Raw genomic sequence first — 26116 nt, 5'->3', positions numbered from 1 at the left:
ACAGTTCCAGCTCCTCTGTGTACCTCTGGTAGAATTCGGCTGTGAATCTGTCTGGTCCTGGACTTTTTTTGGTTGGTAGGCTATTAATTATTGCCTCAATTTCAAAGCCTGTTATTGGTCTATTCAGGGATTCAACTTCTTCCTGGTTTAGTCTTGGAAGGGTGTATGTGTCGAGGAATTTATCCATTTCTTCTAGATTTTCCAGTTTATTTGTATAGAAGTGTTTATAGTATTCTTTGATGATAGTTTGTATTTCTATGGGATCAGTGGTGATATCCCCTTTATCATTTTTTATTGCACCTATTTGATTCTTCTCTCTTTTCTTCTTTATTAGTCTTGCTAGCGGTCTATCAATTTTGTTGATCTCTTCAAAAAACCAGCTGCTGGATTCATTGATTTTTTGAAGGGTTTTTTGTGTCTCTGTCTCCTTCAGTTCTGCTCTGATCTTAGTTATTTCTTGCCTTCTGCTAGCTTTTGAATGGGTTTGCTCTTGCTTCTCTAGTTCTTTTAATTGTGATGTTAGGGTGTCAATTTTAGATCTTTCCTGCTTTCTCTTGTGGGCATTTAGTGCTATAAATTTCCCTCTACACACTGCTTTAAATGTGTCCCAGAGATTCTGGTATGTTGTGTCTTTGTTCTCATTGGTTTCAAAGAACATCTTTATTTCTGTCTTCATTTCATTATGTACCCAGTAGTCATTCAGGAGTCGGAGTCTTGCTCTGTAGTGCAGGCCAGAGTGCAGTAGGATGGGAGGATCGCTTGAGACCAGCCTGGTCAACATAGCAACAAAGCAAGACTAAACCATATCAAACATCAAACACTCTATATTCAATGTCATGTTAATATGATAGATCTAAAGATCAAATAAGATAGAGTTCTTCTCTAGGAGTTTCATAGACAGTAACAGGTATATATTACAATTATGGTAATTATAGTGTTTATTGTGGAATCTGGAAGGTCTTTTTTATCGTCTCCATTTTAAGGATGATAAAATTGAGGCACAGAAGGTTACATGGGCCAGGTACAGTGGCTCACGCCTGTAATCCCGGCACTTTGGGAGGCTGAGGCAAGCAGACCCCTTGAGGCCAGGAGTTCAAGACCAGCCTGGTCAACATGGTGAAACCCCGTCTCTAATAAAAATACAAAAATTAGCTGGGTGTGGTGGCATGTGCCTGTAGTCCCAGCTAGGAAGGATAAGGCACAAGAATTGCTTGAACCTGGGAAGCATAGGTTGCAGTGAGCCAAGACTGTGCCACTGTACTGTAGCGTGGGTGACACAGCGAGACTGTCTCAAAAAAAAAAAAAGACAGGCTGCTATGTGAACTAATCAGCAGACACTCAAAGGAAAACCTGAGATGGGGAAGAAAAGAGTGGCAAGCGAGTATAAGGAGGGGCATATGAGGTTTCAGTGAATTCCAACATGCAGGTCATGGAAGGCTTTGTGGAAGAGAGAGGTTTTGACCTGAGCCACGAAAAATGGGTAATATTGAGAAAGGAATCGAGGGGGTCAGAGTAGCTTCCAGATAGAGGGGCCAGCAGGAGGAAGAGGTCAGAGACTGCTGAGCGTCTTCACCCTACCATAGAACTAAACCATCAGGCAAGCTTGCAAATGCTGATATTGATAACACATTTCCTGCTTATTTGCTTATAGAAGAGTTTTGAATACAGATGTTCTTCTGAGTACCCTGCATCAAAGTTGCCAATATAATTGTATAGTTTGTGTCTTGCCCAAGTGATTTTCTACTGACGGGGCAAGAAAGGAAGCTAAAATCCAGCTGCACCCTATTTGCCAACTGTGAATACCTACTGGAGCCGCAGCTGCCTGTAGCAGAGAGGAAGCCCTTTTCTAATTCAAGCAAAAGTGCTTCATAGACTATTAGTAGCACTGCAGGTCAGGAGAAATGAGGAATCCAGAGCATTGAAAACAATTAGTTTTTCTCAGATTCTAAGTGTCAACTGATATCCCCAAATTGGCCCACTTTGGATAAGCCAAAAAAAAAATCAGTCGAATTTAAACTAGGCAAACCTTAGGATTTATATGGACACATCCTGAGTGCATTAAATCGTTGTTTTATGTATTTATTTATTTATTCATTTATTTTATTTATTTTTTTGAGATGGAGTTTCACTCTTGTTGCCCAGGCTAGAGTGCAATGGCATGATCTTGGCTCACCACAACCTCTGCTTCCGGGGTTCAAGCAGTTCTACTGCCTCAACCTCCCGAGTAGCTGGGATTACAGGCATGCGCCACCACACTGGCTAATTTTGTATTTTTAGTAGAGACGGAGTTTCTCCATGTTGGTCAGGCTGGTCTCAAACTCCCGGCCTCAGGTGATCCACCCGCCTCAACCTCCCAAAGTGCTGGGATTCGCCCATGCCTGTTTATTTATTTATTTTTCAGACAGAGTTTTGCTCTGTCACCAGGCTGGAGTGCAGTGGTGCGATCTCTGCTTACTGCAACCTCTGCCCCCCAGGTTCAAGTGATTATCCTGCCTCAGCCTCCCAAGTAGTTGAAACTACAGGCGCGTGCCACCACGCCCAGCTAATTTTTGTATTTTTAGTAGAGATGGGGTTTCACCATGTTTAGCCAGGATGGTCTCCATATGCTGACCGTGTGATCCATCTGCCTCAGCCTCCCAAAGTGCTGGGATTACCAACATGAGCCACAGCACCCAGCTAAATGATTGCTTTATTGTTGGTTTGTTTGTTTGAGACAGAGTCTAGCTCTGTTGCCCAGACTGGAGTGCAGTGGCACAATCTCGACTCACTGCAACCTCAGCATCCCAGGTTCAAGCAATTCTCATGCTTCATCCTCCCAAGTAGCTGGGATTACAGGCATGCACCACCACACCTGGCTAATTTTTCTGTATTTTTAGTAGAGACGGGGTTTCACCATGTTGGCCAGGCTGGTCTTGAACTCCTGGCCCCAAGTGATCCACCTGCCCCGGCCTCCCAAATTGCTAGGATTACAGGCATGAGACACCATGTCCAGCCGTAAATCATTGTTTTAATTATTATCATCTCATTTTAGTTTGGGGACATCACAATGTTAATGCCAGGAAAGACAGGCCCAGTCATCAGATGTGTAGGAAGGTTCTTTCTTTTACCTGTGTTAGAGATTTAGTGAGCAGAAGTCTTCAGATTACTGGAACTGAAAAGGACCTCAGACATGATACTATCCAAAACTCTCATTTTGCAGATGGATAGAGAAAAGCCTAGTCAATCATTCACTCATCACTTGCTGCTTGCAAGTGATGCAATTCTAGAAGATGCAGAATACACAAAGATTCTAGAGGATGCAGAATACACAAAGATGAGACAGCTCCTCACTCCTGGTAACAGATAAGACCCAAATACAATTCCTTATTATACATAATAGAAAGTAATTAATGATCTTATAAAGATACAAAATAAGTGGGCATATCCATAATGGTTTGTGTGTATATGAAAAAATCTAGAAAGAAATGCACCAAAATTTCAGTAGTGCTATCTCTGAAAGGTGGGTTACCAAAGGTGTTTTTCTTTCTACTTTTTCTTTTTTTTTGGAGACAAGAGTCTCACTCTGTCACCAATGCTAGAGTGCAGTGACGCAATCTCAGCTCACTGCAACCTCCGCCTCCTGGGTTCAAGAGATTCTCCTGCGTCAGCCTCCGGAGTAGCTGGGATTACAGACACCCACCAGCTAATTTTTGTATTTTTAATAGAGAGGGCTTTTGCCATGTTGGCCAGGCTGGTCTCCAACTCCTGGCTTCAAGTGATCCACCTACCTTGGCCTCCCACAGTGCTGGGATTACAGGAATGAGCCACCACGCCTGGCCTATATTTTTCTTTCATCTTTATACCTTTCTTGACTATATAATTTTTTTCATAAAGATCTTGATAGGAAGGGAGGGATTATTTACATTTTTCAAACACAAAAATATGTAGACAAAGCTCTGGGTAAGGTTAGAGGCAAGAGAACAAGCTTTCTGCAGCAGGGAGTCTGGAGGTTTTGTGCAGAAGGTTCCCCTGAGCTGCTTCCTGGAAGACAGGTGGGCTTTGGACCTATGAGACCAGGGAGATGGATAGAGGAAAGAGAGAAAGCATGGGATGGGCAGATGCTTGAGGTGGAAGAAACTTTCAGTGGTGGCCTCACTGAGCCAGGACCCACCCACCGCCCCCAGAGACCTAGGTCTGGGCTCTCCCCCCATCCCCAGGAGTGCTGGATCAGCACCCGTGCAAAGCAGGTGCATGGTTACTTGTTACCAAGGCTGATGCACAGATGGAACACTTCGAATTGATTAAATACGTCTATTGAGTGTCAATTTCTCCCAAAACCACAAGGAACTTCATCATGTTTCCTGTCCTGGGACACCATGGATGATTCCCCATTGCCTGGAAATGATCCTTAGACTCAATCCATCTGTCTCACCTCATGCTCCAGAATGCACTTGAGCCCTGAACATGCCATGCCTATCCACGCACCTAGGTTCAGGCTGCCCCTCAGCCCACAGGCTTCTCTTGTTTCTCCATCCAGCCAGTCCTTCTGCCTCCGTCAAGGCCACTTCACATATTATCCCAACCAGAGACGGCTCCTCTGGCCTCCTATCCCACTTCCCATGCTCCCTCCTTACCTAGGTGATGCTCAGAGTCATCTGCACTCCTGGCTCTTCCCCCTCCTTCCTCCATCTCATCCACACACATATAATCTGCACTTCTAGAAGGACTGGATGGAATAGCATGGAGTTTTACATCTTGCTGTGAAGCCCTCTGGAAACCTCTACCAAGGGGAAGTATTATATGGCTCAGGAGAATTTAGGGATTCTGGCATTCATAAAATTTACCATTTTATTTTATTTTATTCATTTATTGAGATGGAATGTCCCTTTTCTTGCCCAGACTGGAGTGCAATGGCGCAGTCTCGCTCACTGCAACCTCCGCCTCCCAGGTTCAAGCGATTCTCCTGTCTCAGTCTTCCAAGTAGCTGGGATTACAAGTGCCCGCCACCACACTCGGCTAATTTTTGTATTTTTAGTAGAGACGGGGTTTCACCATGTAGGCCAGGCTGGTCTCAAACTCCTGACCTCAGGCGATCCTCCCACCTTGGCCTCCCAAAGTGTTGGGATTACAGGAGTGAGCCACCTCACCCAGCCAAATTGACCATTCTAATTCAAAGAAATCAAAACAAAATTGCGTTTCTTTGATCATGCATTGAGGTATCATCTTATGGGTGGGTGGGGAGCAGGGCATGCTCGGAGCTCTGCACCTGTGGAAAGCACCCCCTGCCCCCAAAAACTGCTGCGTTCTCCACCAGGATAGCTGTATGAAGTAGACTCCTCCAGGGCTCTCCCTCAACACCCCCATAAGGGTGTCCATCTGCATGTTGAAGAATCCCTACAACAAACTCTCATTCCCAAACTCCAGGCCCTTTGACCCTTCTCTTAATAATATGCACATGTCATTAACATGACAGATCCTATCCCCTTCAGGGGGCCCTGGAGCTGGGGAGCATCTTCAACTGTGTACTTCATACTCCTTAAATAGGATTTTCAGGATATATAAGCTGTTGTTGGCTGGGAGTTAACAGCAGGGTTTCTCCCAAAAGCTAAATATATGTAAACACTTCTTTTAAAGGTCCCTAAAAGGTCCACTTGACTTTCCATCCTGTCCTTTTTGTGAAGAAACACACCTTCAAAGCCTGAGGAATGTCATCCCTCCACCCTCAACAACAGATGCCAAAATGCTTTCACAGTGCCAAAGCGAAGCAAAAACCCACCGCAGGGAGCAGTTAAGCTAATGGAATGTGCTAACAGCAATATTATCCCAGCGCCCTCAACCCAGGAAAACAAGGTCCGAACCCATTTCTAGGCACCTGAACTTGCAGCTTCTCTGATGAAATGAGGCCCGACTACCTACAGAATCTTGGGGAGGATTTTCTTCTGGGTGCTTCCCTGGCTTCTCCCTAGACAAGCCCGCACCCAGAGAGCTTTAGGGAGGCCACTGCTCTCACTGCCTACGAGGGGATTAGATTTATTTATTTATTGTTGCTGTTTTGTTTTGTTTTGAGACAGAGTCTAGCTCTGTTGCCCAGGCTGGAGTGCAGTGGTGGGATCTCAGCTCACTGCAACCTCTGCCTCCGGGATTCAAGCGATTCTCCTGCCTCAGCCTCCCAAGTAGCTGGGAGTCCAGGCCCATGCCACCATGCCCGACTAATTTTTGTATTTTTGTAGAGATGGGGTTTCGCCATATTGACCAGGCTGGTCTCGAACTCCTGACCTCAAGTGATCCACCCACCTCGGCCTCCCAAAGTGCTGGGATTACAGGCGTGAGCCACCCTGCCAGGCCAATTGTTATATTAATTTGAAAACTGCTCCTTTTGGCTCCTTGCAAAGACCTGAATGAAGAATAAAGAGCAAAGCCAGTATCACAATGCCTCCAAGATGTAATATTTGTCATTCATCAGAAGGAATAGAGTGGGGGGCGGTCAGTGGAATTCTGGTCCCTGGCATTTGTGCAGGACCTGCCACCTTTGCACTCATTATTTCCTGGGAGGCCAACAGCATCTCAAAAGGAAAAGAGAGATTTTCCCTCTCTTGCCATCTCAGGTGCTCTGAGTCACTCAACGAGGTTTCCAGAGCTCAGATCCTTGTGGTCTAACACCAAGACAATGTTCTTTCCAGGCTTGCCTGGGAAGGAGCACAGGTCTGTACACAGCTTGGCTGACCCTTCCACACTGCAGCATGTTGGAGCCCTTGGCTGCCTGTGCTGTAGAGTTTCAGCCTGGGTCTCCAAGCCAGCCACAGGGAGCCTTGTGAAGCAGGTTAAACTGTGGTGAGAAAAAGCAAACCCTGAAGAAAGGGAAGAATTGGGGGGGCGGGGTGGGGGGGGGGGGTTGAAAGGCTTTTTTTCCGATTTGCCAGAGACTGACAGAGGACACAGGACTTCCCAGTTTTGTTTTTGTTTTTGTTTTTGTTTGAGATGGAGTCTCGCTCTGTCACTCAGCCTGGAGTGCAGTGGCGCGATCTCAGTTCACTGCAACCTCCGCCTCTTGGGTTCAAGCAATTCTCCTGCCTCAGCCTCCCAAGTAGCTGGGGTTACAGGCGCATGCCACCATCCCCGGCTAATTATTATATTATTAGTAGAGATGGAGTTTCACCATGTTGGCCAGGCTGATCTGGAACTCCTGACCTCAGGTGATCCGCCCGCTTCGGCCTCCCAAAGTGCTGGGATTACAGGCGTGAGCTACCGCGCCCAGCCTGACATTCCATTTTAAAACCAGGACAGTCACGGGCAAACTGGGACAAGTCAGTCACCCTAGGTAAAGAGGAAGAGAAACAACATCCCTGCAAAGAGACTCCTCCCCCTCAAATGAAGACACTGTGGAGAGAGCACTTGAATGTCAACGAACATCGTATCATATATGCATTTCACGGCAATTTCCACTCCAGTTACCCAGGCCTCAGCATCCCATGCCTCCAGTAAAGCTGGGGCTTGATGTGCACTTGAGCTAAATGCTGTTTCTTTTCTCCAACATTTGCACCTTGTGGCTCATCACGGTGGGCAAGTCCTCACGTCGCTGCCCAGCCAGCAGGACCAGTTGCCATAGGCAAGAAGGCCGCCTCCACACAGTTGACACGAGCTGCAGCAGGAAACTGACGTGCACATTTGTTACCCAGAGGAATTATCAAGTGAGGTAACACTCCAGGAGAAATAACCTCCCAGAAGTGTTCAACAGAATGTACTCACAGCCAGCCCGGAAGTTTATAGTTGAACCCATCCAAGAAAACCTCTGAGTTCATCATTTTAGTGAGATGTTTGAGGGAGAGGGCTGCTGGTAGAAAGACGATTTTCCCTCAAAACAGACTATAAAATATTATTTCAGCAAATTCAGAAGAAGGACCAACTTGGGATGAAAACGATATTTCTTTTGAAACCCAAACGTAATTAAACTATTTATAATAATAAACTCAGGTCTCAATTCTGCCCTCTTTACCAACAAAAATGCATCTAACTAAAGCTTCCTTGGTTTCAAATCTCTAGTTTAAATTCCTTGTTCTTCCTGGCTTTATGCCAAAGAAAAGTGGCTAAACCAACCCAAGCAAAAACTCAGGGTGTTAGATATCTCTTGCCATATTCTATTTCATTCGAGTAACCAAATTAAAAACCAGATTAATCATAGTTTTCCCTAGTTCCAGATGAGACAAGCCAGAGTAACCAGTTTGTCTGCACACACTGAATCTCTCTATCTGGCTTTGAACAATCAGTCAAGTCTTTTCACTGGTTATCATTATTTAACAAACATTATGAAGCAGCTATTATGAGCATAGCTGTGTTCTAGGTAGAGGGGAGCACCCAGAGGTATGCTAATTTTCTTTAAAGGAGTTTCCTACCTGGGGAAACCCACTTAGAGATTAATCCAGAAAGCAAACAGTGGAATGGGTGGGCCGTGCTGGACAAGGGCTGAATGTGTCGATATCGAGGGCAATGAGGGTTCTTAAAAGATTGCCCCATCTTCAAGTGCTAGCATCTCCCTCCTATATGTCATTTGGTCCTTATGAGAACCTGGTGAGGTGGTGATTATTCTTGTTGTTTTAGAGAGAGACAGTGAGATTCAGAGGGAAGTGATTGACACTCAGCCATGGAGTTGGTGAATTGCAGAGCCCAAGATATGCCCCAGGGCTCCTATCTGAGTCTCTTTCCTGCTGTTGTAATAGAATGCCACAGACTGGGTAATTTATAAAGGAAATAAATTTATTTATTTTTTATTTTTTATTTTTATTTTTATTTCTTTTTCTGGGACGAAGTTTCGCTCTTGTTGCCCAGGCTGGAGTGCAACGGTGCGATCTCGGCTCACCGCAACCTCCGCCTCCCAGTTTCAAGCAATTCTCCTGCCTCAGCCTCCTGAGTAGCTGGGATTACAGGCATGCATCACCACGCCCGGCTAATTTTGTAGTTTTAGTAGAGACGGGGTTTCTCCATATTGGTCAGGCTGGTCGCGAACTCCCGACCTCAGGTGATCCACTCGTCTCAGCCTCCCAAAGTGCTAGGATTACAGGCGTGAGCCACTGCACCCGGCCAAGAAATTTATTTCTTACAGTTCTGGAGGCTGAGAAATCCAAGGTCGGGAGACCTGCACCTAGCAAGGGCCTTCTTACTGTGTCACTCCATAGCATGAGGTGCAAGAGCAAGAGGATGCAAGAGAGACAGAGAGAGAGAAAGGCTGCTTAACTCGCTTTCATAATAAGCCCACTCACTCTTGAGGTTGTAACCACCCAGTGGGTTCACCTTGTCTGCTGTTTAGACAGAGCCAATTTATAAAGACAGGGAAATTGCAATAGAGAAAGAGTAATTCATGCAGAGCCAGCTGTGCAGGAGACCGGAGCTTTCTTATTACTCAAATCAGTCTCCTCAAGCATTTGGGGATCAGAGTTTTTAAGGACAACTTGGTGAGTGGGGGGAAGTCAGTGAGCCGGGAGTGCTGATTGGTCAGAGATGAAATCATAGGGAGTCCAAGCTGTCTTCTCGTGCTGAGTCAGTTCCTAGGTGGGGGACACAAGATCAGATGAGCCAGTTTATCAATCTGGGTGGTGCCAGCTGATCGTCAAGTGCAGGGTCTGCAGAATATCTCAAGCACTGATCTTAGGTGCAGTTTAGGGAGGGTCAGAATCTTGTAGCCTCTAGCTGCATGGCTCCTAAACCATAATTTCTAATCTTGTGGCTGGTGTTAGTCCCACAAAGGCAGTCTAGTCCCCAGGCAAGAAGGAGGTTTGTTTTGGGAAAGGGCTAAACTATAAACTAAGTTCCCCCCAAAGTTAGTTCAGCCTACGCCCAGCAAAGAACAAGGACAGCTTGGAGGTTAGAAACAAGATGGAGTTGGTTAGGTCAGATCTTTCACTGTTTCAGTTACAATTTTGTAATGGCGGTTTCAAGGTCACTAATCCACTCCCCCAAAAAGCACATTAATCCATTTGAGAGGGCGGAGCCCTCATGACCTGATCATCTCTTATTAGGCCCCACCTCCCAACACTATTGCATTGGGGATGAAATTTCCATCATATGAACTTGACGGGGCACATCTTCCAACCAGAGGGTGTTGGCAGACACTGCAGTCTTGCAGCCACCTTTAAAGCTGCAGCCATTGCAAAGGAACAATGACTCTGGATCCTCAAAGTTGGCAGGGAGCCCCGGAGATCACTGACTTCAACCCATTCTACTTATAGACAAGGAAACTGAGTGACAAGTTACTTTCCTATTTCAAGGTTGAAAATAGTCAATAACTGATCTAAGACCCAATCCAGGGGCTTCTTCCAAACTAAGTGTTTCTGTGACGCAGGATTGCCTCCCAGTGAACCTGGAACAACATTTTTCCAGTGGAGGGACTGCTCTTTTGTCCTCTCTCAGGAAGATGGCTGAAGACAGCCTGAGCCACAAAACAAGAACACACAAAATTCAACTGATGTCAAGCTTTGTGAAGGAGTGGGCCTGTTTCCCCCACCCTACCCCAAAGGCCTGCTGAGAATCTCAGGCCCACTGGAATGCAGAGAAAAGTCGATTTTGTGTTGCTTCTTCCGAGCGAATCCCATTGCAAATTGTCTGCAGCTATCGGAGGAGTTTGTGCTGTGTGTGCTCTCCAAACGTGCATTGTACCAATAGGTCTGTGTGCTTCGACCATAAAAAGGCTCTGTTACCTCTCCTGGTCAAAGGTTTCAGGATGAATGTCTTGTAGCTTGATACATCAATATCAAAAGAGATCAGGTAACCCTGGTCAGTGGCCTATGAAGAGATTTCCTTTACAAGTAAGGAAAACTAATAAACCATTGTAGAAGGCGTAGATGTTCTGCGGCACTCAAATTCCTAGGCTCCGTCTTAAAATAGGCTTCAAAGCTCACATTCATTTGTTTCCAAGGTACCCGTTTTCAGGTTTTGTAAGGCCTCTTTTGAGGAACAAAAGTCTGCAAAGTTCTTGTTAAGCTCAGGCTTGTGAATTTGTTCTACCGGTAAATGTTTTTTTTTAAAGGTTCTTTGCCCTGGTAACATACTGAGGAAATAGAGAGAGGAAAGATCCCATCAACATCAAATCATATTATTGAGCAGACTTAAACCACACCTGTCACATGCCAGACACTATTCTATGTTCTGTATATAAATTAATTGAAGGCAGGGTGCAGTGGGTTATGTCTGTCATCCCAGCACTTTGGGAGGCAAAGGTAGGAGGATCACTCGAAGTCAGGAGTTCGAGACCAGCCTGGGCAACATAGTAAAACCCCATTCCACTAAAAATGGAAAAAATTTATCAGGTATGGTGGTATGCGCCTGTAGTCTCAGCTACTTGGGAGGCTGATGTGGGAGAAACACCTGAGCCCAGGAGTTCGAGGCTGCAGTGAGCCGAGATCAGGCCACTGCACTCCAATCTGGGCAACCAGAGTGAGACCCTGTTTTAAAAAATATTAATAATAATGATGCCATCCCGCTAATAATCCCAGTGTTATCCCCTCATTGTACCGGTTGGGGAGCTGCACAACTCAGAGCCTGTGAGTATGGGAGTCAAATTCAAGCCCAGGGAGTCTTTAACTTTTTTTTTTCTTTGAGATGGAGTTTTACTCTTGTTGCCCAGGCTGGAGTGCAATGGCCTGATCTTGGCTCATCGCAACCTCTGCCTTCTGGGTTCAAGCAATTCTCCTGCCTCAGCCTCCTGAGTAGCTGGGATTACAGGCATGAACCACCATGCCTGGCTAATTTTGTATTTTTAATAGAGACAGGGTTTCTCCATGTTGGTCAGGCTGGTCTTGAACTCCCAACCTCAGGTGATCTCCCCTCCTCGGCCTCCCAAAGTGCTGAGATTACAGGCATGAGCCACCGCACCCAGCCAAACCCAGGGAGTCTTAACTTCAGATTCATACTCTTTTTTTTGAGACAGAGTTTTGCTCTGTCACCCAGGCTGCAGTGCAATGGTGCGCTCGTGGCTTACTGCAACCTCCACCTCCTGGGTTCAAGCAATTCTCCTGCCTTAGCCTCCCGAGTAGCTGGGATTACAGGTGCCTGTGACCACACCTGGCTAATTTTTTTGTATTTTTAGTAGAGATGGGATTTCATCATGTTGGTCAGGCTGGTCTTGAACTCCTGACCTCCGGTGATCCACCTGCCTTGGCCTCCCAAAGTACTGGGATTACAGGCATAAGCCACCACGCCCAGCCCAGATTCATACTGTTAACTACCACACTCAATGGTTTCTCCTCGAGACAATGAATGGAAGCTTGGTGGGGTACATTTACCAATGCCCAGAAGGAGATAAGGGAAGCTTTTTTACTTTTTATTATTATTTTTTGAGACGGAGTCTTGCGCTATCACCCAGGCTGGAGTGCAGTGGCGTGATCTCAGCTCACTGCAACCTCCGCCTCCCAGGTTCAAGCAATTCTCCTGCCTCAGCCTCCTAAGTAGCTGGGATTATAGGCTCCAGCCACCACGCCCAGCTAATTTTTGTATTTTTAGTGGAGATGGGGTTTCACCATGTTGGTCAGGCTGGTCTCAAACCCCTGACGTCATGATCCACCCGCCTTGGCCTCCCAAAGTGCTGGGATTACAGGCGTGAGCCACCACGCCCGGCCAGAGATAAAGGAAGTTAAGCACTGAACCGAGAAGCCTGAGGCCTGATATCTGGTTTCTGAGCAAGCACAAGAGTGCCCAGGGCAGGACGCTCTCCCCACAGGCCCTGCCCCTCAGCTCCCAGGGCCAGATGCGCCTTCCCTGAGCCTCCTACCTCCACCGTTGGCATCCCTGAATTCCTCTAGCTGTTCTACTTATTTTTTACGGCATTTGCCACCATATTAGATGCTGTTTAATTTATTTGTTTATTATGTTTATTTGTACAGTTGTCACTCTCTCTTAGACTATAAACTCTCTCTTAGACTATAAACTTCAAGAGAAGATTTGGGAGAGTTTTGTCTTTTTTGTTCATTGAGTTCTCCAAGATTTGGGAGAGTTTTGTCTTTTTTGTTCATTGATTTCTCCAAGATTTGGGAGAGTTTTGTCTTTTTTGTTCATTCACCTAGAACAGTGCTTGATACGTGGTAACTGCTAAATAAATATTTGTTGAGAGACAGAATGGGAAGGAGGGAAGGAAAAAAGAAAAAAGAATGCCGCCAGGCATAGCAGTGTGTGTGCACCTGTGGTCCCAGCTACTCAGGAAGCTAATGCAGGAGGATCACTTGAGTCCAGAAGTTCTGAGCTATAGCACCCCATGCCTACTGGATGTCCACACTGAGTTTAGCATCAATATGGCAACCTCCTGGGAGCAAGGGACCACCAAGTTTCCTAAGGAGGTATGAACTGGCTGGCCCAGGTCAGAAATGGAGCAGGTCAAAACTCCTGTGCTGATCAGGAGTGGCACTGTGCCTAAGATCAGCCACTCCACGCCAGGCTAGGCAACACAGCAGGACCCTGTCTCAAAAAAAGAAAAATAAAATAAAGAAAAAATAGAATTCTCACAAGCAGACTGTAGGTGCTTCCCCTGAAATGGGAGAGTAAGCTAGTTGGCTTCTATGCCTCTTCCAAATCAAACAACCTCTGATTTTGAAAACAACTCAAATCAGAATTTCAAAACATAGCCACCATAGGGATTAATGAAACTAAAACTCAGAAGACCAGATTCCCTCACTTACAATGTGGGAATGTGATAAACTGGTCAAAAAGCCTCAAGGATTTGTGAGACTCAAGCATACACAAACTTGGGAAGCTCTGCAGTGCTACACAGGGGTGGGAGGCATTGCAACCTTTTTCACTATGAGTGTGGACCATCTGTGGCCTGAAGCAAGTGTCTGAGCTGCCACAGGCCAGGCCAGGGGTAGGCTCAGTGAGCCTAGGCAGAGGACCAGCTTCCTCCGTCAGATAGCCCCAAACTCAGCCACGAGGCCCCTCATATGCTTTCATTCATCAGCGCCTCAACCCCAGTGCCTCTTGGTTTCTCTTCTTGCCTTCTACACAATCCCCAGGGCTTTAACTCTCTTGCAGACTGTGGGCTTCTTGTAGACAGTCCTCTATGAGCATTTTATCTTCACTTCCCCAGAACTGCCAGCATAGTCAGTTCCAGACACTGATCGATGTCTAAGGGATGTCTTTTCCCATCTGAATTAGCCAGAGAGCTCGTGAACTGGGGTTGGTGGGAGACCTACCCATAAAGGAAATCCTCGCCTCGCTCCTTCCTCTGTTACTGTCTATACTGCTGGCATCTGCGAAGGCTCTGTCACCTGTCAGTCACAGGGCAGGTGCTCAGAATCAGAGGCAAATGAGAGCCCTATCTGTCTTCAGGGAGCCCACAATTTGGGGGTCCAGGAGGTACGTAAGGCAGCTAGAAGATAAGTGCACAGAGGCCAAGGGCTGGGAAAGGCCTACCTGCGGGTGCAAGATTGAGAAAGATTTCAATTAATGGAATCTGGATAACCTAGAAGGAGGGATGTGGTGAAACAAGTCACAGATGGAGAAACAGCCAGAGTCCAGCACGTGCAGGGCCGTGGACAATGGAGTTAGTGGGACTGGGTAGAAGTGCCTCCGTGCTGGGCTGGAGAGTCGGGACTCGATTCTGTAAATAACAGGGAACTGCTGGAAGTTTGCATAAAGAGTAGGTGGTTTAGAAGGGTAATATGGAAGCATAATGTAGGTGGATGGGCAGGCCAGGAGGTGGGGAGGCTACAGTGTGTGCAATGAGAAAGTGAATGTTATGGGAAGGGCAGTAGGCGGGTCATAGGAGACCCCGGTTCTAGTCTCCCTGGGTTAAGCCATTAATTCCGGGTGGGATCCCGCACCCTCATTCTGTGAAATGAATTTCAATGAGATGATCTCTGTGCTTCGTCTCAGCTCTATGATTTATTGATCTAAATGATGTAGAGCTCTTTCCCGGTCTCAAAACTGCTCTTGGAATGCAGAGATGGTTTCTCATGTTATTGAAACAACTAGTTCAATTCTTCTGTGACTACAGCAATTACTTTATAGATAATTGCAGAGCTAAATTTGGTGACATTCCCTCAGCTAGGTCAGAAAAGGCAAATATGGGATTTTTTCACTTTAGTTTTAATACTTTAGGTGCATATTTGTGGTCCACCTAATGCAAAAACATTTCATGTTATATACTACATTACATACATTAAAAAGATGGCGAACCTAACAATGGAAAACAAGAAACAGTAAACATTTATTAGAGAATGACCACTGGAGATGTTAGAGGGGGTGGAATTTGGCTCTGAGCTCCCCAGCAGCCAGAGCAAAAAGAGAGCATAGTAGGAATTGTAGTTTAGTGGCCTCGTGCATATGAACAGTTTTCTTTCTTCACGGTTAAGCATTCCATTTCTTTGGACACACTCAGGTAGGCTCCTTATGGGAATCACAAATAGAGAAACTGGGATGACTGAGCTGGGCTTCAAGAATCTTAGGTACACAATTAATGTAAGGTTGCTTAACTTTCTTTTGGCTCTTGCATACAGAGGGTCAGAGGCTGTGAGTGATTTGGGGCCTGTAAAGTGCAAAACAAACAAGTTTTTTGAATGACAATTCAAAAAGAAAGCATGCATTATTTTTTAGTCTGGGGATGGGGACTAGGAGAATTAAAGGGCATTTTATCTTATTTTCTACATGGCAAGACCATCAGAAAGATGTCCATGGTAGTATCACCAACCTCATATCTCAAGGGTGTGCGATAAGCAGGATAAGGAGGACCGAGTTCTAAACTCCTACTTGCCTTTATAAAATGACCAAAGCGGCTGGGCATGGTGGTTCACACCTGCAATTCCAGAACTTTGGGAGGTTGAGGTAGGTGGATCACAAGGTCAGGAGATGGAGACCATCCTGGCTAACATGGTGAAACTTTGTCTCTACTAAAAACGCAAAAAATTAGCCGGGCGTGGTGGCACACACCTGTAGTCCTAGCTACTCAGGAGGCTGAGGCAGGAGAATCGCTTGAACCTGGGAGGCGGAGGTTGCAGTGAGCCGAGATTGCACCACTGCACTCCAGCCTGGGCACCAGAGCGAGACTCCCGTCTCAAAAGAAAAAAATAAAAATGACCAAAGCAGACAAGGGCACATGGTTTGGTGTCTCCCACATGGCTTGGTGTCTGCCATCTCTGCCCCTGACAAACTGTGTCCAGGCAAGCAAAGCTGTCTCGTCTCTGGACCTGCTTTCTTCTCAGTGAAGCAAAAGGACTTTTTCTTTTTTTTCGGCTCACAGTTAAAAATCTGAGATGATCAAAACCCTAGAGAAATAACCGAGTACAACCTGACACTCAAAAGAGAAATAGGTTATTTGTACACTTTTAGTTCTGAGAAGCTGCTTACAAGCAAGGGTCTTATGTCCCAACAGGCAAACTATCTCCTTAACACACAAGTCTTGGCTCTGTCTTCTGGACCCTGCAAGATTGATCCCATTTCCACAGGGGAGCCCAAGTAGCCAAGACACTGCTGTGTAATAGGAATGGCAAGTAGAGAGCCATGCCACCCATATGGGGTCTCCATTGTGACCCCAGGGTCTCTCCTGCACCTGGTACTTGCTCTGGACTACATAACTGTCACTTGGTGAAATACACTTTGGTGAATCAGGTTGAGTTCATTGAAGGGAGGAACACATTTCCATCTTTTTATTCTGCTTACCATGCTTAGCCTAGAACCTCCACAGATCCTAGTGAAGGTTTTTAACAATGAATTCTTGGAGACAAACTATGCTCTACCTTAAAATAGAAGACTGTCTGCCAATGGGACGAATACTACCAAAGAGTTAAACAACCCTGTGGCTGTTTTTACTTCTCTTTTAAGGGGACTGATCTGAGGTCTCAGCTTAATTCCACTAAGGAGCCACAGTCTACAGAAGTGCTCTGTAAATTATCAAGTGCCATTGCCACAATGCACACAATAGTCCCTAATATCATCTCTATTCTGCATAATCTTGGAGAACTGCCTTAATTTCCCCAAACTCAGTTCCCTCCACCTTAAGTGGGGACAATGACTCATGCCCCCCAACCAGGATTGTACAGGTGCAAAAAGGGCTATTTATGGAAACCAAATTCCCTCTATAAGTTATGGATTATTTATGGTTGTTCCTTAAGGGACAGAGTATAATGCCGTTAAGGAAAAGGTTGAGTTGCATCATTTAATTTTAAGCTATTTATTTTCATAAACATGAGGTATTTCAAAGTGCTATAAGATGCAGCACTAAATATATACATTTTGAAGAAATTAAACACAGAACTTTGCATTTACCCAGTTCTATGCACCAAACATGAACAAATACATTAACAGGAAGAAACAGGCTAGGAAAAAGGCATATATATATATATAGTAAATTTCTTTACAAAAGTTTCTTAGTTCAAAAAGTGATAAAGTAATATCTACTCAAAACTTTCACAACTCATTTTCATACGAAAATATAAGTATCAAATTTAGTTATGTATCAGCGTCATACTAAAGTATACAGGCAGTGTAAGAATTAGTACAGTACATAACAGAGATTAACAATATATTTGTATACAAAACATGCTCCTCAAACATTGAGGTATTATTACAGTACTTAGGTATGAACTTCCAGTCTAATACTGGCCGCAAAAGCCACCTCTCATTACCCAGGATGTATACAAAAGGCGGATGTGTCAATGGTATTTACAGAAATGTTCCCCAGGGGTATCAAATGGCAAACCCCTTACGTGGCATCTGCTGGAACTTAAGCACCATTTTAAAAAGAAGGAATGACTTTCTGTTGTTTGGAAACTTGGAACACACAAGGTGACTTCAACAGCCCCAGAGGCTCCCAACCGTCACCAACTTTTACCGCTGTCATGGAGGTGAGGTGGAGGAGGCTGCAGGGTCACCCAGCATCCTGGGATGCAGGCTCTCCAAGGTCCCAGCAGAACCCCACACTGGTGGTCCTGCTGCCCACCCAGAGCCGAACTCGACAGGGGACCAATTTGAAAGTAAACCAACATTCTTAATGTCAACACAATGTTTGTTTAAAAAAAAAAAATCAAAATGTGCAAAGTGGCAGTGACTGTCCAGTTTTGAGAAGCGTCTAGCAAGTCCGAGCGTGTTCAATTTTCTTTAGCAACTGCTGCTGTCTTGCCTGCAATTTTTCCTTTTCCAGCAAAAGCTGGTGCTCCTCGGCCTGGAGGGAGTGGACATACTCGGTGGCCTTTTTCAAAATGACCACCTTGGCGGCCTTCTCATTCTTTACCAGCTCCGGCACGTGGTCCCTGAGCGTGAGAAAGCTGGACCGAAGGTCGTTGCGGCGCTGGCGCTCCAGGATGTTGTGGTTCCTGCGACGCTCACTGTCCTCCGAGTCAGAGTTTCGGGGGCTCAAGCTCTTAGCCTTTGGGGGGATGACACTCTTGAGCGGACGTGGGGACGCCTCGCTCTTTATCTTCTTCTGGGGGGGTGCATCCTCACTCTCCACGTAGGGAGATGGGGCGGCATAGTTGTGCTGCTGGTGGATGGGAAGGCATCTTTTGAGGATCAGCTCACTGGACTGAGCCCTCCCGGGACCCAGGGCTGCGTTCTTGGGACGCACGGTGATGGTGAATGTGGTGACAGCCTTGGTGTTGGAGGAGGAACGCCGCTTCTCCACAGTGACCACATCAATTTCCTCCTCTTCATCTTCCTCTTCATCATCTTCATCATCTGAGAAAAAGATGCGAGTTACTCTCATGTGAGAACCATTTGAATGAAATTCACATATGTATCCGTGTTAATATGTGTGCATATCTGTCTCTTCCGGCAGACCCTGGCAGACTGCTATTTTTATGGGTCCATCAACATAGATGTGGACAGTTATGTATTTGTTTTAGATCTCTTTAAATTAAACATATCTGTAGGCCAGACGTGGTAACTCACACCTGTAATCCCAGCACTTTGGGAAGCGGAGGCGGGCAGATCGCCTGAGATGAGGAGTTTGAGATCAGCTTGGCCAAAACGGTGAAACCCCGTCTCTACTAAAAATACGAAACTTTGCTGGGCGTGGTGGCATGCTCCTGTAATCCCAGCTACTCGGGAGGCTGAGGCAGGAGAATGACTTGAACCCGGGAGGCGGACGTTGCAGTGAGCCCAGATCATACCACTGCACTCCAGCCTGGGCAACAAAACTCCATATCAAAAACAAAAACAAAACAAAACAAAAAAAACCCCCATGCATACATACATATACACATATGTATGTATATATATTTTTCTTCCCCATACCCCAACGGTGCTTTCAGTCTCCATTCAAGACTTTAGCAGGTGGTAGAAATAAATATAAAGAACTTGGCCTTTAGGGTCAGACAGAATCCTGGCTCCACCGCAGACTAGTTGGCATGACCCTGGTCAAGTTACCCGGCCTTTCTAAGCCTGTTTCCTCAGCCATTAAATGGGGATGACACCACTTTGACAGATAATATATGTAGACTTAGCACAGAGCTGAGCCTAGTAGACAGATGCTCAGTAAATGGTAGCTTTTATCATAATCACCAGTCTGCCCTGTGGACTTATTTACATTTCTAGCTCCACACTTAACGAGTTGAGGCCTCTCATTTTAGGAGCCTCATTTAGCAGTTTACACATGGTTGTTTGATTTTAAGTCTTTAAACAAACTTGAGGAACATTTTAATTAACTGAAGAAAAAAACCAACTTTTCGTCCACAAACCTGAGTTTTATACAATAGGCAGTTTTTCATTTAACGAAGATCAAATCTTAACTACAAAGCCATAATCCACAGTTGGTATAAACCCCCAAATGGGAGCAGCTCTCCTCAAAGCCACCAATAATAACAGCAACAACAAAAACGTGTAGCATCATGTGCGCATTCTTCCCCTCTCTCCTCATTGACTACCACGCTGGGGTAGAAAATTATTGTTTAAAATACAAGCATGAAAATCAAAACATATCTTCTGCTTGATCTGAAGGGGACCGGAAAGCTGAACAATTGTGGGATTTGTTCTAAAGTCGAAATGTGAGGCTGTTCCAGTCTGTGGGTCCCTTTAAGCCAATGTTTTGGTTTTCTGCCAAGAAGACAGCTGTTGGAAGGAAGTGCTTCCTCACCGAAAGCTGTCAAGGCACAGACATTAAAGGGACAGAGCCGTTTCAAACTGGAGGCTTATCACCAAGTTTCCTTCCAGGAGCCTCAAAGATCTCTCCTCGGCCCAGAAGTAAATTTAGGCTTGTTATCTACCTGCATTCTGAAAACACTGGTTTTCAAAGTCCAAGGGGGGTTCCCAGCTCCCTGATCCAAGGACAAGGCAATGCCACTCTTTGGGTTGAGTTCTGTTCATCCAGACCCCCAGGGAAAGGCTTGGTTTTAACTCTTCCCGTCAGCTTAAGACACAGACAAATGCACACAATAGAACTAATCAGTGAATCCTCCCAGGATGCGAGCATTCCTGGAGAGGCTGCTGAGTGCCTGCCCTCACCTTCAAGGGCACTGGGTTACAGATACAACTCAACATCTCAAATTGGGCCTGGAATTCAGGCTGGAAGACAAAACTGGAGCCAGTTTTCACTGCACACTGGAAAGAGGAGGCCCCTTGAGAATGTACACAACTGCTGTTGCACTTGCAGCCAGCTGCTGAATGGAGGGAGGGAGGGTGCCCCCGCCACCCCCAGCCTTTCAGATCCCGGGCCCGCCTGCTGGCCTCGCATATCGCCGCCTGCTGGCCACGTACCAGGAGCAAATAGCCCACCACCCACCGAGGATGGGGGAAGGGAAAGGTACCGACATTTGGAAAAAAAAAAAAGAAAAAAAAGAAAACCGGCTCTAGCCATCTGTGCAACCTTCCTATAAGCTCCTGCGCCTTAAATAGGGCTTTGCACAGCCCTTGTATCTTCTCGGGATGTATTTCCCTCCCCTGACCTGGGCCGGAGAGTCCCTTTCACCCCTGCGCTAACAGGTTTCTGTCCAGGCAATGCACCCAGCAACCCCCTAAACCCCCACCCGGTTTAGCCACCAACTTTCTCCAATTTTATTCCTCAGACTGTGCCGCAAAAGAGAGGTGGGGGACGAGGTGAGGGCCCGTGATGGCCTAGAGGAGGGCTCCCCGGGAGAGGATGGAAGGAACTTTAGTGAAGGCAAGAATTGGAGAACACCCCTTTTGCAGCGGACTTCTCAGCCCCTTCTCTTAACCCCGAGGAGAGACTTGGGGGAAACAGGACCTCTGTGCCCCCAGCACTGCCTCCAAAATGCTCCCCAGGCCAAGACATACGAGCACTAACAAAGGGGACGCGACCCGGGGTCCAGTGCCCCAGGGAGGCAGCCGGACCCGAGTTCGGTCTTTACCTGAATCGCTCAGGGTGTCCTCTCCGGAGGTACTGAGGGCCTTGTGGTCGCCGCCGCTGGTCTGACGGCCGCCTGGGCGCGGAGGGGCGGCCCCTGGGGCCCCGGCTGGGGCGGCGATACCCGCCCCCGAGGCGACCGCAGGGCCCGCCGCCGGGGCACTGGCCGGGGCTGCGGGCACGGGCGCTGGCTCGCGCTTGTTGACGGGAAAGGGGAAGACCACGGCGGGATCCACGCACTCGGCGGCCGGGTGGGCGAGCTCGGCGGGCAGGGCGGCCCCGGCGCGGCCGGCTCCCGCAGCCCCGCCGTGCCCGCGACCCGCAGGGCTGGCGGCGCCGGCTCCCGGGGACTGGGCGGTGGAACCGGCGGTCGGCGGCCCGCGGCCGTGCTGCAGCTTCTCGCTCACGGCGCGCTCCAGCTTCTCGCGGGCGGAGAAGCCGCTCCACATGCAGTCCTGGAGGATGACCGGGTTGGGGGTGAGGCCACCCAGTCCCCCCAGGCCGAACGCGTCCTCCTCGGCCGGGCTGCCCCACAGCTCGTTCTCAAGCAGCATCTCCGTGACCCAGCTCGGGGGCTCGGAGCTGTGCTCCGCGAAGCCACGGCTGGGCGACAGCGGGGGCGTGGGCAGCAGCTCAAACTTCTTCCAGATGTCCTCCCCCGGGGGGGTCGAGTCGGGGCCGCCGAAGTAGAAGTCATCTTCGTCCGGGTAGAAGCAGGGCTGCAGCGAGTCAAACTCGAGGTCCGGGTTCTTGCAAATCATGCCCGGCATGGTGGACGCGGAGCAGCTCGGCATCGGCTCGCCTCCCGGCCGGCGACTGAGGGCTTCTTTCCGCCCCGCTGGTTTTAATACCGGGGGTGCTTCCTTCCCGTGGGGGGCGCGGAAGGCGGGGGCCGGCGCCGACCTCCAACACTGCAACCGACAGACACACCGGAGAGGGTGGGCAAACGGAGCAGACCAAGGGGATAGGCAATGGGCGCCCCCTCTAACCAGGTTCCCCAATCTTCCCTCCAAGCCCCCCACTCTGCCCACTGCTCCCGAAGGTGGAGGAAGTTGTGCCTCTCGCTCCCTCCCTCCTTTTGTGTACAAGCTGTCTACGACAGGGGGTGGGAGGGGGCATGCAGATGCAGGGGGTGGTGGCGTGGCTCCGCAACTTTGGAAACTGCCATTTCATTCACACAAGGCACTGCCTGGGGGAGGGGGCTGTTCCTGGCTGCAGAATTCTAGCTCTCACCAGCACGCAGACAACCGCACTCGCAGCGGTATGGGGCCGGCTGCTCAGGGGAAGCCCCGGGCTCTCCGACCCAGCTACCGGGTATGGTATTTGGAGTACCTTCTACCCCCTTTGTAAAAATGCAACCTCAGGAGTGCAAATGATAGCAGGGGATTTAGAAAACTTTGCAAATAAAAAAAAAGCCTTTCTCTAGACGGAGACCAACAACAGACACCCATATCCACAAATCCTTCCCCTCCCCAAATTTAAGCAAACGCCCCTCGGCATTCACCCGCTGCAGGAATACTCCTGCCAATAGCTTATTTGGAAGCTCTCTAAGCCCACCCCTGCTCTTCCAAACCCCCAACAACGTCCTCTTCCAGGGAGGGGGAGGCTGAGCCCCTGTTCCCGGGAATGGCAGGGGCGCCCGCGCGAGGAGGGTCGCCGGGAGAGACGCCTCTCCTCCGAGCTGGAGCAGCCGTGACCCAGATTACGACCGCGGCGGCCTCGCCCTGCCTAACCCCCCTCTTCTTCCTCCAGGGGCACCCTTTGGAGAAGAACCCCAGCCTGTGGTGGGGACGCACCGGCTCTCCGACCGCTGAAACACAGACAGATCTTCTAGAGCAGGGGGAATTTCTTTTCGCAGAAGCCATTACTCCCCCCGGTAAGGGCTGCAAAAGGATTAGGGCGGGCCTCCTCTAGCCAGGATGCCTTCGGGGCTGGAACTGGCTTTTCTGGGAAAACCCAGAGATGGTTTTGTTTCGGAAGCAGAAACAGTCCCCCGGGCATATTCGGGCGCCCGGTGCGCACGTCGCAATCCCGTCCAGGGCTTGCCTTGCCCCGGCGCTCGTCGCTCCCTGGGCGCCGGGCGGTTTGCAAGCCCTGCTCCTTACCTCCCGCCGACTGCAGGGGATCCGGAGGCGATTCTGCGCGGGTGTCTCCGGGTGGGCCGGGGGGGCGGGGGTGTCCTCGGATGGCTACAGTCTGTGCGCGCTTGCGCCTGGCTAGCGCTTGCTCGGCTCCAACACAGTTCCCAGGAGCCCCCCGCATCCACCCAGCGCGTCCAGACAGATGACTGTCACTGCCTGCGCTTTGAAGCTCGGGGGATATTATTAACTGAAAAATCTGACACACCCGGGGGGCGGGGAGAGAAGGGGGCTGTGGCGCAGACAAGGGGGAGGGAGAAAGGAGAGGAAAGCGGCTTTACCCCGCCCTCCTGATTTCCATAAAAATCAGGGGAGGCGCCAAGGCTTTCGCGCCAAAAGGCACTTGCTTTTCTTTGCAGAGAGAAGGCTGCAAAGCTGGGAAGCCCGGGGTGTGCTCCTCCCGCTCTTTTGGACCCCCGGGCTTGCACCGGCTGCACTCTGAGAACCAGCTGCGCGCCGAGCGGTGCAATGCAGCACCCACCCTGCGGGCCTGGCAATTGCTTGTCATTAAAAGAAAAAAAAAAAATTACGGAGGGCTCCGGGGGTGTGTGTTGGGGAGGGGAGACCGATGCTTCTAACCCAGTCCCCGCTTTGACTGCCTGTTGTGCAGCTGAGCGCGAGGCCAACGTTGACCAAGGCCTTGCATGCAGGGAGGTTGCTCCTGCGTAATTCCGAAAGAAGGCTAGTCCGAAGGTGCAAAATAGCAGGGAGAGGACGCGCCCCCTTAGGAACAAGATCTCTGGATGTTTCCAGTTTCAAATTGAAAGGAGAGGGGCGCCCCCCTTATTTGAAAATAAATAAATAAGTGCGAGCTACGAGGGTGGCGCCGCGGTGGTTTCTTCGGCCGAAGGCGACACCTCGCGGAGACTGAGCAGAAAGCGGAGCTGCCCAGCCTCGGCGCGGACCTGGAGTGCGGCCACTCTGCAAGTCTTCCGCCGCCCCCGCGGGACTGTCCACGCGTCCTCACCACTGCGGAGGGGGAGGCGGCCTGGCTCTGCTTCCGAGGGGGAATGGGCGTACGTTCCCTGCAGCCGTCCCTAGGGCTCCCAAGTTAACCTTTTCAAAGCCACCATTCTCCCCAATTATGGGCAGGCAAATCTGATTTACCGAGATGGAAGTGCTGTCCACACCTCCTGAGACCCAACCTCGGCTCAAAAAGCTTGATTCCAAACTGTTGAAGGGAAAAAGGAAAGCTGCTGTCACTGATTCGTTTCTTTGTGCCTCAGTTTCCTCAATTGTGAAATGGAGTTCGTGGTGCCTCCTACCTGAGAGTTATGAAAGCTCTTATAAGTCCCCAGCCCATAATAGTTGTGTCAGCTATTATTATTATGATGACCACGACATGATATTCTTCCGGGGAAAATAGCACCCCTCTGTCCAGCAGCAGCATGGGCCCCCTCCCTTCCCGCCACCATGAAATCCTGGCTGTACTTCACTCTGGTCTAGCTTTTCTTACAGGTGTATTTGTTTGCAGGGGATCAGACATTATTACCCCTGCCCTCCAAACTCTCCAAAAACAACCCTGGTCTCCTGGACAGCCCCCTTCACAACCAAATACACAGTGAGGTGGGATTTTACCTTGAAAAACATTCCTTAGGCTCGTTTGGAGCGAGGGGAACCTGGCCCTGGGATTGGGGTGGGAAGGCTTCCCCACCTCCCTCTACTTTTTTCTCCAAACTGGAAATGGCATTCTCCATCGCCCCCACCTCTTCAACTCACCATTGGATCTAGTTAAGGAGGAGGATGCTGAGGGTCAGGGGGCAACCCATAAAATGCTCACAGATTAGCATTTGTGAAGGCCTTTCCAGCCCTGGCCCTGGATGCCTACAGAGCTCTAGGGAGAAAGAGTCCCAGAGTTCTAGGAAGAGGCCAATGAATGCGGATGAGCTGCCCTTCCAAGCACCTTTATTATTGTTATTTCCCTCACAAATGTAAAAGCCTTCACCTTTGCAAAAGCCTTTTACAGCCCCACTTCTGCTTTTCCCTAGCTCCGTAATCGCCACCAAGCCCTCCTGCTGAATTCTCGCCTAGCGTCCTGTCGTTTCCTTTCCTGTCCAGCACTCACCTCCATTTGTAATGATGTATGCCTGGGAGTATTTATTTGTTTAGTGCTCACTTCCATGACACTGTGGAAGACAGGCTCAGTCTCCCTCACTAACCTGTGACTTGGGTCAGTTTTGCTCCAGAGGGGATCCTCATGGCATAGCAGCGTACCTGTATATAGTAAGTACTCATGGTATTGTTCAAGACCAAGATCACCGAATGAGTCCTAAGGTGGCCAGATCTTCTGTGGCAGGACTGTGAAAATAGGCCAGGATGGGTTCAGTTGCTGCAATTCAAAGTCCTACCTTTGTCCTTTCTCATCAGATGAATGATCATCACTAGGTCATTCACCCTTTGTCGAGGGACAAGGTGTCGCAGAAAAGGGGGACAGAGGGACAGGAGACCTGGTTACTCTACATGCCTTTGAGCAAATCATTTATACTTCCTGGACCTCAATCTCTAATCTCCTGCTTTTAATGCAAGCCGGTAATTACTGACAAGTCTGAATCTGAAGGTTAACAGAATGATAAAATTCAACAAATATTTATTGGTTACCTTCATTTGTAAGTAGAAAGATAAAAGACTTTGTACATGGAGAAAACATGCTAATGCTGATTCTTAGTCTGCTTATAGAGAAGCCTGAAAATCCCTCTTAAAAATGTTGAAATATTTCAACTATGTGAACACA

At 48.3% G+C, this 26116-nt stretch overlaps 1 protein-coding gene across 3 annotated transcripts; it reads right to left on the bottom strand.

The window, feature by feature from the left end:
* Window positions 1-17106: 17106 nt before the first annotated feature.
* On the bottom strand, window positions 17107-23509 carry MYCN (MYCN proto-oncogene, bHLH transcription factor). Of its 3 annotated transcripts, none has more exons than XM_058426728.1 (2): window positions 23353-23509; window positions 17107-18624 (listed from the first exon to the last, which is right to left on the bottom strand). In XM_058426728.1, exons 1-2 carry the CDS (start codon window positions 23507-23509, stop codon window positions 18020-18022), a joined length of 762 nt encoding a protein of 253 aa, XP_058282711.1. In that variant the 3' UTR covers window positions 17107-18019. The 3 variants fall into 3 exon arrangements, with proteins under 3 accessions (XP_058282711.1, XP_032028150.2, XP_058282710.1); XM_032172259.2 differs by lacking the exon at window positions 23353-23509 and adding an exon at window positions 21252-22158; XM_058426727.1 differs by lacking the exon at window positions 17107-18624 and adding an exon at window positions 21859-22158.
* Between the last annotated feature and the right edge of the window lie 2607 nt (window positions 23510-26116).

Source organism: Hylobates moloch, unplaced genomic scaffold (genome assembly GCF_009828535.3).
Source record: "Hylobates moloch isolate HMO894 unplaced genomic scaffold, HMol_V3 SCAFFOLD_13, whole genome shotgun sequence".
NCBI classification, from domain to species: domain Eukaryota; kingdom Metazoa; phylum Chordata; class Mammalia; order Primates; family Hylobatidae; genus Hylobates; species Hylobates moloch.
This window is presented reverse-complemented; position numbering and strand designations above follow the sequence as displayed.

What these genes read in the sequence shown, in the direction of transcription:
- MYCN (XM_032172259.2), bottom strand. Translation starts at nt 22,041, where the DNA reads ATGCCGAGCTGCTCCGCGTCCACCATGCCGGGCATGATTTGCAAGAAC. An exon ending in GGACACCCTGAGCGATTCAG is followed by an intron (nt 18,625 to 21,251) that starts GTAAAGACCGAA and finishes TCTTTTTCTCAG; the next exon opens with ATGATGAAGATGATGAAGAG.